Genomic DNA, 14,093 nt, shown 5'->3' with positions numbered 1-14,093 from the left:
TCGTATTTTTTTACAGCCTGGGTCCAAACCAGTAAATGTTCGTCCATATAGGTACCCTTATTTTCAGAAAGACATTATTGAGAAACTTGTCCAAGAGATGAGTGAGCTGGGATTTATCAGATCCAGTACCAGTCTGTATTCCTCTCCCGTATTATTGGTTAAAAATAAAGATGGCTCTTGGAGGTTTTGCATTGACTATCGTGCACTTAATGAAATCACTGTCAAAGATCGATTCCCCATTCCGACCATCGACGAACTACTTGACGAACTAGGTGCGGCAGTCATTTTTTCGAAATTAAACCTTAGAGCGGGCTACCATCAGATTCGTATGAACCGCAGTGACATCCACAAAACCGCTTTCCGCACCCACGAAGGCCACTACGAATTCATTGTCATGCCCTTTGGTCTCACTAATGCTCCCTCAACATTTCAGGCGGTGATGAACCAGTTATTTCGTCCACACTTGCGGCACTTTGTCATCGTTTTTTTTTATGACATTCTCATTTACAGTAATTCTGTTCAGGAGCATGTTGACCATCTCCGAGTGGTTCTATCCCTACTGCAAGAGCACCAGTTTTTCGTCAAAGGCAGTAAGTGCAAATTCTTTCAGACGACCATTGATTATTTGGGACACTTAGTATCCGCTCAAGGGGTGTGCGCCGACCCAGCCAAGATCTCAGCCATGGTTGATTGGCCGATTCCAAAAACTATTAAGCAATTACGTGGTTTTTTGGGATTAACAGGATACTACTGCAGATTCGTCGCCCACTACGCCACTATCGCTGCCCCCCTCACTGATATGCTCAAGAAAGACTGTTTTATGTGGACTCCAGCAGCAGCTACGGCGTTTGCAACCCTTAAAACTGAGATGACCAATACACCGGTCTTGCGGTTGCCTGACTTTTCGAAGGAATTTGTTATTGAGACAGACGCCTCTAGCGTGGGTATTGGCGGAGTGTTGATGCAGGAAGGACATCATGTTGCCTTTTTCAGTAAGAAGTTGGGTCCCCGTTTTGCAGGCGCATCAGCGTATAGTAGAGAAATGAGAGCCATCGTCGAAGTGGTGACCAAATGGAGGCAGTACCTATTGGGTAGACACTTCACCATTCGCACAGATCATAAAAGCTTGAAGGAGCTGCTCACTCAAGTCATTCAGACCCCCGAACAGCAGCAATTTTTATGCAAATTGTTGGGCTTTCATTTTTCTATTGAGTACAAACTGGGTTGCACCAATGCCGCTGCCGATGCTTTATCGAGACAACAAGCAGAGACACCTCCAGCGATGTTCATGGCTGTCAGTAAGGGCTGTTTTGATTTTCTGGATGTTTTGAGACAGGAAAACATTACTTGTCCAGATTTACGCAGGTTGCACGAGCAATGGCAGAAAGGAGAATTGGCGCACGGAGCTTACACAGTTCGGGATGACATTGTGTATTTCAGACACAGGTTTTTTATCAGCACTCATTCCAGCTTGAAATCCCAATTATTACAGGAGTTTCATGCTTCGTTGAGTGGCGGACACGCAGGGGTCGAGAAGACTTATAGACGTTTGGGCGCAAATTTTTTTTGGGAAGGCATGAGGACGGAGGTTCGTCAATTTGTGCAGGCCTATTTTGTATGTCAGACAGTCAAGTATTCTTCTGCGGCTCCATATGGACTACTACAGCCCCTAGAGCTCCCTGAACGGATTTGGGAAGATTTGGCGATGGATTTCATAGTCGGCTTGCCCAATTCCAACGGAGCAACAAACATATTAGTGGTTATTGATCGCCTAACCAAATATGCTCATTTCGGTGCTTTACCCAACCACTATACAGCAACGAAAGTGGCGGAGTTGTTCACGAATATGGTGATACGTTTACATGGCCTTCCTCGCACCATTGTTTCCGACCGTGATCCAGTTTTTACTAGTGCTTTTTGGCAGAAGCTGTTTGAATTGATGGGTACTAAGCTTAAGATGAGCTCGGCCTACCACCCACAAACGGACGGCCAAACGGAGGTCACTAATCGCTATTTAGAGCAATACCTCCGCACTTTTACTGCAGAGAATCCTAAGAAGTGGAGCCGGTTCCTGTCTTGGGCTGAATATCATTACAACACCAGTTTTCATTCATCCATTGGCATGACGCCCTTTCAAGCAGTTTATGGTCGCTCTCCACCTACAATTCCAGCCTATACGAGAGGTGCCACAACTATTCAAGCCGTCGAAGAAGACCTCTTATCCCGTGATGACATTCTGCAGCAATTGCGCCTCAACTTGCAGCGAGCTCGAAATCGAATGAAGCAGCAAGCCGATAAGAAACGTTCGGATAGAGAGTTCAGCATTGGGGACCTCGTCTTAGTCAAATTGCAGCCGTATCGTCAGACCACCGTGGCCCATCGACTGAATTCCAAATTGTGTCGACGGTATTTCGGTCCCTTTGAAGTTATCGGCAAAGCAGGTCCAGTTGCTTACACGCTCAAGCTGCCTCCCCGGAGTCGTATTCATCCCACGTTTCACGTCTCATTGCTGAAACCGTTCATTGGTGATACCCCACTGCAATAATTCCCGTTGCCTGAACTCAGCGTGAAGAACCATCCACTCATGGTTCCAGTTGCTATCTTGGCCACTCGGACTATCCGGATGAACGAGAAAGACATTCCGCAGGTGTTGGTACAGTGGACATTAAGCTCGCCTGAAGACGCCACTTGGGAAAATTTCTCTCAGCTGAAGGAGACATACCAGTTGACCAACCTTGAGGACAAGGTTGTTTTTTACGGAGGGAGTAGTGATACACCAATCCAGCTAGCAAGCCCAATTGAAGTGGACCCGAAGTATAGTTGGGCCACGACCCAGGAGATGGAGGAAGCCCAGCTCACGCAGGAAGCTGACAAAGTTGAAGCAGGAGCCGAACAGGGAGAGACCAGCAAGAAACGAGTTCGCGGGAAGCCTAAATGGATGAGAGACTACCTGATGTTGTTGGATCGTTGAAAGTAGAGAGAGAGATGTAGCCATTCGGTTATAGAGAGAGAATTTGTAATAAGAAGTATAAATAGAAAAATGTAAAGGAAGAATGTTTTTCTCATGATGATTAATGAAATAGCATATTAATAATATAAATATCATTATTTATATTTGTTTGTACTCAAAATAGATGATGCATCCAAAGTTAATTAGATTAAAAAACAACACTACAAGGAAAAAAAAATAGGATTTTTTGTAAGTAGAACATTGACTATAAAAATAAACGACGTCAGTAGGCTATTAACGCCAAAAATATAGATGTCGATGTGCTATCAACACCTATATGTTTATTAGCGTCAATAGCTCACTGACACTTGAATGTAATACAAGTGCAATTGCAAAAGTATTTTGCTAATTGTATCTCATACACTTATAGGTGTAGTTAACATCGTCAGTGCTAGTGCTAGTGCTAACCTCATTAATTAGAAGCAGCATCTCAGTTAATAAAATAATAGAATTTATTTTTATTATATCACTTAAATTATATAAAAGTTCTTGAAGACAAGAGTTAAGAAATATGAAAACGATCAGAACACTTCAACTACAATAACTGATATTGTGAGATGATGCTAAATCTCCTTTTTCTAGTAGTGAGTAGGGTAAAGAAAAAAAAGAAAAAGAAAAAATTTAAAAGCTACTTATTATAGATAATTATGAGGTAATTTGGTAAAATAATTTTCTTGTCTTTTAGAGCAACTACAACAATGTTGCTTAGAAGAGTGGTAGTTGACCAAAACTTTAACAGACAACACCTTTCAGCACTAGAGTCCTTGGTTGCTTGAAAAAAATTAAGGCACCGTTGCCTGACAGAGGCAACGGTGCTTTCTTTCTTTTTTTAATTGTATATATATATATATATAAATGTAACATTTTACATATATAACATTTTGTTACCGTTTTTTTTATTACCCTTTTTTTTTAACCGTTGGTGACATAATTTTTTTATTATTATTTTTTCTATAAACACTCATTTATTTCATTCAATTTTTACACCATTACATACATCTTTTTCCAAATTATCAATATCACAGCATTTCTTTTCTTACCAATGGATTCCCAAAATTCTCCAAATACCAACTCCCAAAATCTAAATTTTCAATATTCTCTAGTTTTTCAATATTCATCATTTTCTTCACATACCAATTCCCAAAATCCAAATTTTCAATATTCTCATTTCAATCAAAATTTTCAAAATACTCCCTCTACTATCAAAATCCAAAATTTCAATATTCTCAATTTAACCAAAGTTTTCCAAATTCTCAAAATTATCCCATGTCCTTTTACTCTTACCAAAATTTTGGCTCTTTTGAGACACCCCAACAAGCTCCATTCTTCACACCAACAAATTCACTACCATATGCCTTCCCTACACCAACCTGAAATGGTTTCAAGAAATTATAGGCCAAGTATGGAAAAATCTAGTATTGATTTAAATCATGAAACATCATCGACATCTGTCTCTGAAACCCAACCTGAACATGGTCTTGAAGGGTTGGAAAATGTAGTTCCACACAATGAAGATGAATCAAGGCATAAATGTAAAGTCAAATGGAGCAAGGAAGCCACTATACTTCTGATAAGTGGATGGCTTAATAAATCTAAGGATGCCATTGTGGGGAATGACCAAACTTCTACACATTTCTGGGCTCGGATCGCAGAATACTACAACACCAACCAAAAAGGCGAGCAAGCAAGAACTGGAAGGCAATGCAAAGATCATTGGAACAAGATGAATCAAAAGGTGCGCATTTCAATGGGTGTTATAAACAAGTACAACAAGCACATCACAGTGGTTGGTATGATGAGCAAATTCTTGAGAATGCACATCAATTGTACAAATCTGAAAATAACAACTCAAATTTTCTGCTTGTGGACTGTTGGAGATTGCTAAAGGATGAGCCGAAATGGAATACAATGTACCAACCAAAAAGTGGTAAGAGAACAAAGGTGTCAGAATCAAGGGCATTTACTTCTTCTTCCATTGCAGACATCAGTGATGATGAAGTACGTGAAGTGCGTCCTACTGGCCAAAAGGCAGCAAAGAGAAAAGGGAAGGAAAAAAAAACACACATACTAGATTTATAGAGATTAGTGAACAGAAAGCATCTGCATTGGAGAAATTGGTGGCGATAAAGGAGAAAGAGGCAGAAGATAATAGGATGACAAAATACATGGATTATCTCATCATGGACACGTCGCATATGACTCCTGAACAAAAGAAAGATCATGAAAACTTGTGTACTTATATTAAGAATAATATCCTGAAGTTGTAATTGCTATGTATTTTTATCAACCGCATTATTATGTATTTTATTTTATTTAAATAAATTATCATTTATTTTAACAGCTACATATATATGTCACCATGTCTATAAATACCAAATTTCAATATTCCTTTTACTCAACTCTCCATTCAATCCTTCATTTTACTCTCTCATTCATCTTTCATTCCCAAATATCATATACTCTAAGTTCGACAATGGATTTGCCAAATTCTCCGAATCCATACGACAATAGAGGATATCATAATTGCAGAGTGTACTGACGATCATGATGATCAATATTTCAAAGCGCTCATGGATGGGGGTAGCTCAACAAGACAAGGAAGAAAGAGAGCCCACATTGATAGGGATCATGTAGAAGGACACCAACGTTTGTTCGATGACTACTTTTTTGATGAACCGGTGTATACAGAATATCAATTTCGAAGAAGATTTAGAATGCGTAGACATGTATTCCTACGCATAGTGCAAGCTCTAGAAAATCATTCTGAGTATTTCCATATGAGGTTTGATGTAGTCGATAGAAGGGGGCTTTCGCCATTACAGAAGTGCACCGCTTCTATGCGAATGTTGGCATATGGAGCGCCTGCCGATTATGTTGATGAGAATGTTCAAATTGGTGAAACTACCGCTATTGAATGTCTAGTCAATTTCGTTCGAGGAGTGAATGATATTTTTGGGACCGAATATTTAAGATAGCCCAATGCTGGGGACATTCGTCGCTTACTTCAAATGGGGGAGGTGCGTGGTTTTCCAGGCATGTTGGGAAGCATTGATTGTATGCACTAGGAATGGAAAATTTTCCCAGTTGCATGGAAAGGCCAATTCACGCGAGTTGATCACGGCAGACCAACAATCATGCTCGAAGCAGTTGCGTCACAAGGTCTTTGGATATGGCATGCATTTTTTGGTGTTCCAAGATCCAATAATGATCTCAACGTGTTAAATCAATCCCCAATATTCACTGATATCTTACAAGGGCAAGCTCCGAGAGTTAAGTTTACGATAAATAGCACACAATACAACAAGGGGTACTATCTAGCAGATGATATCTATCCAGAGTGGGGCACATTTGTTAAAACTATCCCATTGCCTCAAGGAGAGAAAAGAAAATTATTTGCCCGATGCCAAGAAGCGGTACGCAAAGATGTTGAGCGAGCATTCGGAGTACTTCAATCTCGTTTTGCTATTGTACGAGGACCAACACGTTTTTGGCAAAGAGATGTTCTCAAAGATATTATGTATGCATGCATCATATTGCACAACATTATTGTCGATGATGAAAGAGATGCATATGAGAGTTTGCTTGATTTTAATTATGATGACGGCCCCACCGACACCCTAATGGTTGAAGTATTGCATGGACCTATTTCTGACTTCCCGACAATGCTTCAAAGAAATGCTGAAATTCGTGATAGAAACATTTATCGCAATCTTCAGGCGGACTTGGTATAGCACATATGGTCAAAATTTGGAAATTATTTTAATTAGCATTTTTTTTAATTATGTTAGATTGATTAATTATGATTATGTCATTTTATATCCTTCTTTAAATTTCGTCTAATTTAAATTTCATGTAATATTTATTTATATTAATATATGGATTTAAAAAATTTGTTGTGACAATATTTGTAATTACAAAATAATATATTAAATAATAATGTGTGAGACCATATAGTTGACAACCTTTGAGATGACTTAACATTGGAGCATTAGAGCATTTTTTATGAAAAAAAGTTAGCAAAAATGATGTGAATACGAGAGAAAATAAAAAATTATATTTTGGAATAATATAAACATATTAAGCAACTAATGAAGTAATCACCGTATCTTTTACACAATATTTTTTGTTTTGATAATTTTGACCTTGAGAAATTTTCGAATAGCTATGATGGAGAGAGAGGTTCTTTGACTTTGACTTTGGGTGCTAAAGTAAGTTTTGAAAGTAAATGAAACTGAGAAAAATTGAAACTTTTGGCTCTACTATACTTTCCAACGGCAACTAGAGCAATAAATAATCCCCAACTTGCATTAAGTTTTGACTATTGGTCACTTTGTGGGCCATTACCCCATACTCAAGGCTGAAAAATATGAGACCCCAAAACATAAATACTCGTCTCCTCCTCTTCTGCTTTTGCATTAATCAAAATTTGGAAATTAATGTTTACAAGGTCTTCTTCCATTTTTATATTTGGTTTTAAGTGCTTAAGTAAACATGATTTATTTTTATATTTATTATATTATGAAGTGGTTTTAGCAACATCACCACACTTACCCTTATTATATAGTCCTTTTCTTCTAAGCCAACCCAAAACTATCAATAATGAGTAACCATTTTGACAGCTAATATTAGTACAGACATCTAGTAAACGTAGTGAAAATCAATACAATGTAAAGATATTTTAGAAGAGACTAAATATAAATTATCACATTAAAAAATTCTAACCGAGGTTGTACCTAGTTTAGTACAAAATAATACTTCTCAAGAGTAATAACTAAACCAATCAAAGAAAATAGCAGTTATTGTGGAGTAAAAAAAGGCAACTAAATTCAACCTAACCTAACCAAACCTAACCTTGTTTTTCCAAATGGAAGAATTTAAAAACAAATAAAAAAAATATATATTGGATCTGTCAATCAACATTTAGCCATATGACTTATAAATATACATATATAATAGAATAGAATAAATAAAAACTTCTATTTTGGCATTGTAATACAGTACATAGTATGAACTACTTCGTTAAAAGACAAGTTTTCCTCAGATCTCACGGACTTGTGACAGAAGCATAGAAACAGATTGAGGAAAAAGCCAGAGCGACCCATGTTGGCAAATCTACTTGTTTCTTCAAACTCACCAAAAAAATGAGGTGAGGTCTTTTTCTGCTTATTTTTTTCTTCGTCTATTAATGGCTGACTTTTGTCGTCTGTAATCCCAAACCCACTCTCTCTCTGTCTCTCTCTCGCCTCGCTCCTTCACGTGAATGTTTATTTGAGAGTTTCTGCAACTTGGTTATCTTTTTTAATTGCCAGATTAAGAATACCAATTAGTTTCAAAAATGGTATTCTTCTCTTCTCTTCAAGTGCTTACCTCTCTTTCTCTGGCTAAATGAAAGTTTACCCCCTGTTGATTCTCTCGTTTTCATATCTAAATTTTGGTTGAGAAGTTAGCGGTTTGGAAATTCAACCAACGACTTTAATATGTCATTTCTTAAGCTTCTTTCTATTTTATTTTTCGTCTAACCCGTTCTCTACGAAGTATTAACAAGTTAGACTTTAAAAGAGGTCGAAGTTTGGTGTACCAAAGGAATTATATTTTGGTATTGGGAAAACCACGGTTCGTAAAAGTTATTTTCTTTTCCACATATATCTTTCCAAGTGTTATTCTTTTGGCCCAAAATTCACCTCCTTAAACAGGTAGTTCAGTTGTTTTCTTGACGAGAAGGTACGTCACATCTCTGTCAGTTTTAAATAGCGAAGAGTATAGCCTCTCATTCCGTCCTTACTGTTGTGATATCTTTATTTCCATGTTTTCAGTTTTTGTACTATCCGGAATAGAGTTCTGAATTAGATTGATTTATTTGCTGAAGGAATATTTTGTCACCGACTAACTCGTGTAAAACACTTCTCTTTCTCTTGTTCACACATCATCCTTTACCTTTATGACCCATTCTAGGGATTGAAATCCTCTCCCCTTGCTTGTTTTGATCTCAGATTATCCCAAACGTAACCAGGATTTGGGTTCTTGGAGTAGTCATGAGAACTGGGAAATTCTTGCTTTGCTTGATCTCTTCATGGCTTTTAATTTACCTGATATCTGAAACTTGCTTGGCTAGTGTTCGAAGTTTTGGTAAAATCAAGCCTACGTTCCAAGGATCTCAAATGAATTGGATTGACAACGATGGCTTGTTTCTCTTGTCCAACAAGTCTCAGTTCGCTTTTGGCTTCACCACCACCCAAGATGTCACAAAATTCCTGCTAGTAATCGTCCACATGGACAGCAGACGAATTATTTGGACTGCAAATATGGACTCCCCAGTCGCCAATTCTGATAAGTTTGTCTTCAATGAAAACGGTAGAGTTTACTTGCAAAAAGGAGGAAGTGTGGTTTGGTCCATAGATACTGGTGGCAAAGGAGCTTCTGCGATGGAGTTGATGGATTCAGGTAATTTGGTTTTGCTAGGAGAGGACAGTAGTAAAATTTGGGAGAGTTTTGACCATCCAACGGACACCCTTTTATGGGGACAGGATTTTGTTGAAGGGATGACACTTGTGAGCACGCCGAACTCGAAAAACTTGAGCTATTTTCTTGAAATAAAGTCCGGCGACATGATTCTCTCAGTCGGTTTCAAAACACCACAGCCTTATTGGTCTATGAGAACGGACATCCGCAAAACCATCAACAAAGATGGTAGAGGAGTCAGCATGGCATCTATAGAAGGAAACTCATGGAAATTCTATGATAAAAGCAGAGTTCTACTCTGGCAATTCATTTTTTCATCTAATTCTGATTCAAATGCAACTTGGATTGCGGCTTTGGGAAACGATGGTATCATCTCTTTCTTCAATCTTGAGAACGAAGAATCATCTGGTTCTTCAGCACCAATAAAAATACCAAGTGATGTTTGCAGCACACCACAGCATTGTGATGCATTTTATGAATGTTTCAGTGATAACAAGTGTCAGTGCCCTTCTGGTCTTAGCTCCCTTCCCAATTGCTCAACAGGGACAGTATCTTCATGTAATCGTTCCAAAAGCCCTACGCAACTCATAAACGCTGGAGCTGGACTCTACTATTTCGCACTCGGGTTTGTCTCACCCTCCTTGAAAGGCGACTTAAATCGCTGCAAAACTTCATGCCAAAACAACTGCTCATGCGTTGCCTTGTTCTTCCAAAACAGCACAGGAGATTGTTTTATGTTCAGCAGTGTAGGCAACTTCCAAAATTCAGACAAAGGTTCCAGCTTTGTTTCATACATTAAGGTCTTGAGTGGAGGCAGTGACCCAAGTGGGAGCAGCCGCAAACACTTCCCATATGTTGTGATCATTGCTATATCCACGGTACTTGTTATTTGCTTTCTACTTTATTTGGGTTATCGTTATTACAAGAAGAACAAATTTCCAGAATCTCCTCAAGAGACTTCAGAAGAGGATAATTTCTTGGAAACTTTGTCTGGTATGCCTGTTCGTTTCAGCTACAAAGATCTTCAGACAGCCACTAATAACTTCACACAGAAACTTGGGCAAGGGGGTTTTGGCTCAGTTTACCAAGGGGTTCTCCCTGATGGGACTCGTTTGGCTGTGAAAAAACTTGAAGGTATAGGTCAAGGAAAGAAGGAGTTCAGGGCTGAAGTTAGCATTATTGGCAGCATTCACCACATCCACCTGGTCAGGCTGAGAGGCTTTTGTGCAGAAGGAAGCCATCGTCTTCTAGCTTACGAATTCATGGCCAATGGTTCTTTAGAAAAATGGATTTTCCGGAGAAACAAACAAGACCATTTGTTGAGTTGGGACACGAGATTCAACATTGCAGTCGGAACAGCAAAAGGGTTAGCTTATCTTCATGAAGACTGCGATTCTAAGATCATTCACTGCGATATTAAGCCCGAAAATGTTCTCCTAGACGATAATTATCAAGCCAAGGTCTCGGATTTCGGCTTGGCTAAGCTAATGACTCGTGAACAAAGTCATGTTTTCACGACTTTAAGGGGAACGAGAGGTTACCTCGCCCCGGAATGGATCACAAACTACGCCATATCAGAGAAAAGCGATGTTTATAGCTATGGAATGCTCCTGCTAGAGATCATTGGAGGAAGGAAAAACTACGATCCAACGGAGACGTCTGCGAAATCCCATTTTCCGTCCTTCGCGTTCAAGATGATGGAGGAAGGAAAACTGAGGGAAATCCTTGACTGGAAACTGGAGAACGACGAAAATGACAAGAGCGTTTCGACGGCCATTCAGGTTGCTTTATGGTGTATACAAGACGACATGAATCTAAGACCTTCGATGACGAAAGTGGTCCAAATGCTAGAAGGTCTCAGTCCTGTTCTTCCTCCGCCAACTTCTTCTCCAGTGGGTACTCGATTCTTCTCTGGGTTCTTGAAATCGACAAGCGACGAGGGAACTTCCTCGGGTCCTTCGGAATATAACAGTGATGCTCATCTCTCTGCAGTTCGGCTTTCAGGACCCAGATAACAGAAAAGAGAACGCTGAAGAAAAAGAAAAAAGATTACGAAGATGATGATGAATTTCGTCGTTTAATATATCTGTTTATCGTTTTACACTTTTTTTTTAATGTTCTTTTGTATATTTTGTTGTGTCAGTAAATTTTTGTTAAGAGTTAGCGATTGAGGTTACTTGAGCTTCATAGCTCTGTTCGCCGTGCTCTATGTAAATAACGGACTATTCAGTATGGTAAGATTAAGGAAATTAGACTAGATCTGTGATGAATATTATTAGGGAAATTTTAATAATATACTCCATTTCTCTATATTACAAATTTAATAAGAATCTTAAATATATGTCATTTTATATAATTTTGACTATAATACCACTTTCACTAAACTTCTCAGTATCTCTCACATTAATGTGCACTCATGATAAAAAATTTAAAGCATTAAATATACTAAATGTGTAGATATCAAAAAAATACTTTGATTAAAAAAAATCAACTAAAACGGACATTTAAGCAAAAAGTTATGGCTCATCAAAATTTTCATCAAATTTCAGCGCAGAACATTGATATAGCATTGATGTACCATCGATTTTGCATCATTTTGACTAAAAATCAAGTTTTCATGATTGTATCGCAAGAGCATCAAAAAAGTATCGATACAACATCGATTTTGTATCGAAAAAACATCATTTTGGCAACAAAAAAAAACCACGTTTTCAAGATTGCATCGATTTTCCATCGATTTTCCATCGAAATTGCACAATTTTGGCCAATAAATCAATTTTTGTGGATGCATCAAAGAAGCATTGAAATAGTATCGTTTTCATTGTATTTTTTTTTTGTACAAAAACAATGTTATTTCGATGCTTCTTCGATGCAATTGCGATACATCCACACAAATTGATTTTTTGGCAAAAACTGTGCAAATTTGATGCAAATTCAATGGAAAATTGATGCAATCTTGAAAACTTAGTTTTTTTTTTTGCCAAAATAATATTTTTTCGATGCAAAATCGATACTGTTTCGATGCTCTTGTGATACAATCATGAAAACTTGATTTTTGGCCAAAATGATGTAAAATCGATGGTACATCAATGCTATATCGATGTTCTGCGTTGAAATTTGGCGAAAATTTTGGTGAGCCATAATTTTTGCTTAAATGTCCATTTTAGTTTTTTTTTAATCTTAATATTTTTTTCGAGTTCTATACGTTTAACATATTTAAAGCCTTAAATTTTTTTATGTAAAATATAAAAATTAATCATGGGTGCTGTTATCCAAAAAACAAGCACGGAAATGTTATCCAAAAAACAGGCACGGATGACGTGGCAAGTGATTTCTAGACACATGGCTAACACCTGGCGGAATTCTGCTAGGGTATCGACCAGTAAAGATATTGCAAGCAAAAGGCGGTTGAGGTTTACCTGCAACCAGTATGGTCGCACATTCCGCGTGTCTCACGATAATTTTATAAAGATCTTAGTCAATCCCGAGATTGACTCACATGATTTCCTGAGTATCCGATTATTTAGGAAAGAATATCTGTAACAAATTAATGTAATCCCCATTGAGCCTATAAATAGAGAAAGATAGCTCAAGGAAGGGACTTTTGGCTTTCTGATTATCTAAGATTAGAGTTATTCTATTTGATATATCGTTTTGTTCTTCAGAGGTTTGTGAAACTCATTGCACACTAGTTCTTTGATCACTTCTTTGAATCCTATATCAATAACAGTTCAAGTGGACGTAGGTTGTTACTAGATTCTGGGGCCGAACCACTATAAACTCTCGTGTTCTTTATTGTTTTTGTCATCACATTCATTTCAACGCATTTGTCCACATCAAGCATATTTGACTCCATGTCAGTTGGCCAAAATCAGGGTCAACATTCTGGTACTTTCATTGAGAGAATTCTTGATACAGTATCATTGAAATATCAATGGCGAAAACTACCAAGAAAACTGGATAGGCGGCTAGCACTGCACCATCTCACCCGCCTCCTCCTCCCCCAAACGTGATTGAGGATGAGCCACATTTGGAATTTGATGAAGAATAAATGGATTCCGAGACGCTGAAGAATACCCTGGGGGTATTGCAGGATGAACTGGCCAGTCTGAGGGCCAGCCAGGAAAGTGCTGCCGAAATCTTGGCGCGGCAGCAACAGAAGATTGAACGACAGTGCCTGGAATTGAGTGAAAGGCAGGCGGAGATGGACCGTCGCCAGAGGGAGGCCATGGCAGCCCTCGAAGCAGCCCTACAGCTGGCTAGGAACCAGGCTGCACCTGCCTCGCAGCCTGATCAACCTACGAATGGGCCGCCCCAAAGGGGTCCTAATCCTAGTCCACCTATCCAGCCCTCAAAGGCCCGAGCAACCACCGATGCCTCAGGACGATGTCCCGCTAAGGGACCCTGAGGCATAGCCTCCATCCCAAGCTGGTCGCGGCAATCCCCTGCAACAAAGGTATAATAGGGTCGGGCAGCCGCCTCGTAGTCCTAGACGCCATAAGGGCGATGAGCCAAACCCCCGAGTAGAGGACAGCGTTCTCCTGGTAACAGAAGGAACTCAGAGTCAGGCTCTGATGTCCGAGGCCCCCCATGGCATGATAATGCACGAGGACCTACCGACCAA

At 38.9% G+C, this 14,093-nt stretch overlaps 3 protein-coding genes across 5 annotated transcripts; all 3 read left to right on the top strand.

The window, feature by feature from the left end:
* Nucleotides 1–4,385: 4,385 nt before the first annotated feature.
* LOC133806511 (uncharacterized) lies at nt 4,386–5,985 on the top strand. Its single transcript, XM_062244602.1, has 4 exons — nt 4,386–4,796; nt 4,898–5,008; nt 5,104–5,242; nt 5,477–5,985. The coding sequence occupies exons 1-4, from the start codon at nt 4,386–4,388 to the stop codon at nt 5,983–5,985; spliced, it is 1,170 nt and encodes a 389-aa protein (XP_062100586.1).
* Nucleotides 5,986–6,144: 159 nt separating this feature from the next.
* LOC133806510 (uncharacterized) lies at nt 6,145–6,741 on the top strand. The gene has a single exon (XM_062244601.1). The coding sequence runs from the start codon at nt 6,145–6,147 to the stop codon at nt 6,739–6,741; it is 597 nt and encodes a 198-aa protein (XP_062100585.1).
* A 1,247-nt stretch (nt 6,742–7,988) lies between these two features.
* LOC133803414 (G-type lectin S-receptor-like serine/threonine-protein kinase SD2-5) lies at nt 7,989–11,779 on the top strand. 3 transcript variants are annotated; one of them, XM_062241455.1, is made up of 3 exons: nt 7,989–8,731; nt 8,824–8,902; nt 9,001–11,779. In XM_062241455.1, the coding sequence occupies exon 3, from the start codon at nt 9,043–9,045 to the stop codon at nt 11,482–11,484; it is 2,442 nt and encodes an 813-aa protein (XP_062097439.1). In that variant the 5' UTR covers nt 7,989–8,731; nt 8,824–8,902; nt 9,001–9,042; the 3' UTR covers nt 11,485–11,779. The 3 variants fall into 3 exon arrangements, with proteins under 3 accessions (XP_062097439.1, XP_062097440.1, XP_062097438.1); XM_062241456.1 differs by lacking the exon at nt 8,824–8,902 and having other exon boundaries at nt 7,989–8,156; XM_062241454.1 differs by having other exon boundaries at nt 8,824–11,779.
* The last annotated feature ends 2,314 nt before the right edge of the window (nt 11,780–14,093 follow it).

Source organism: Humulus lupulus, chromosome X, assembly GCF_963169125.1.
Source record: "Humulus lupulus chromosome X, drHumLupu1.1, whole genome shotgun sequence".
NCBI lineage: Eukaryota > Viridiplantae > Streptophyta > Magnoliopsida > Rosales > Cannabaceae > Humulus > Humulus lupulus.
This window is presented reverse-complemented; position numbering and strand designations above follow the sequence as displayed.

Coding starts and splice junctions, on each gene's coding strand:
- LOC133806511 (XM_062244602.1), top strand. CDS start 4,386: ATGGTTTCAAGAAATTATAGGCCAAGTATGGAAAAATCTAGTATTGAT. Junction 4,797..4,897: donor ACAACAAGCACATCACAGTG/GTTGGTATGATG, acceptor AGATTGCTAAAG/GATGAGCCGAAATGGAATAC. Junction 5,009..5,103: donor CAGACATCAGTGATGATGAA/GTACGTGAAGTG, acceptor ATTAGTGAACAG/AAAGCATCTGCATTGGAGAA.
- LOC133806510 (XM_062244601.1), top strand. CDS start 6,145: ATGCTCGAAGCAGTTGCGTCACAAGGTCTTTGGATATGGCATGCATTT.
- LOC133803414 (XM_062241456.1), top strand. CDS start 9,043: ATGAGAACTGGGAAATTCTTGCTTTGCTTGATCTCTTCATGGCTTTTA.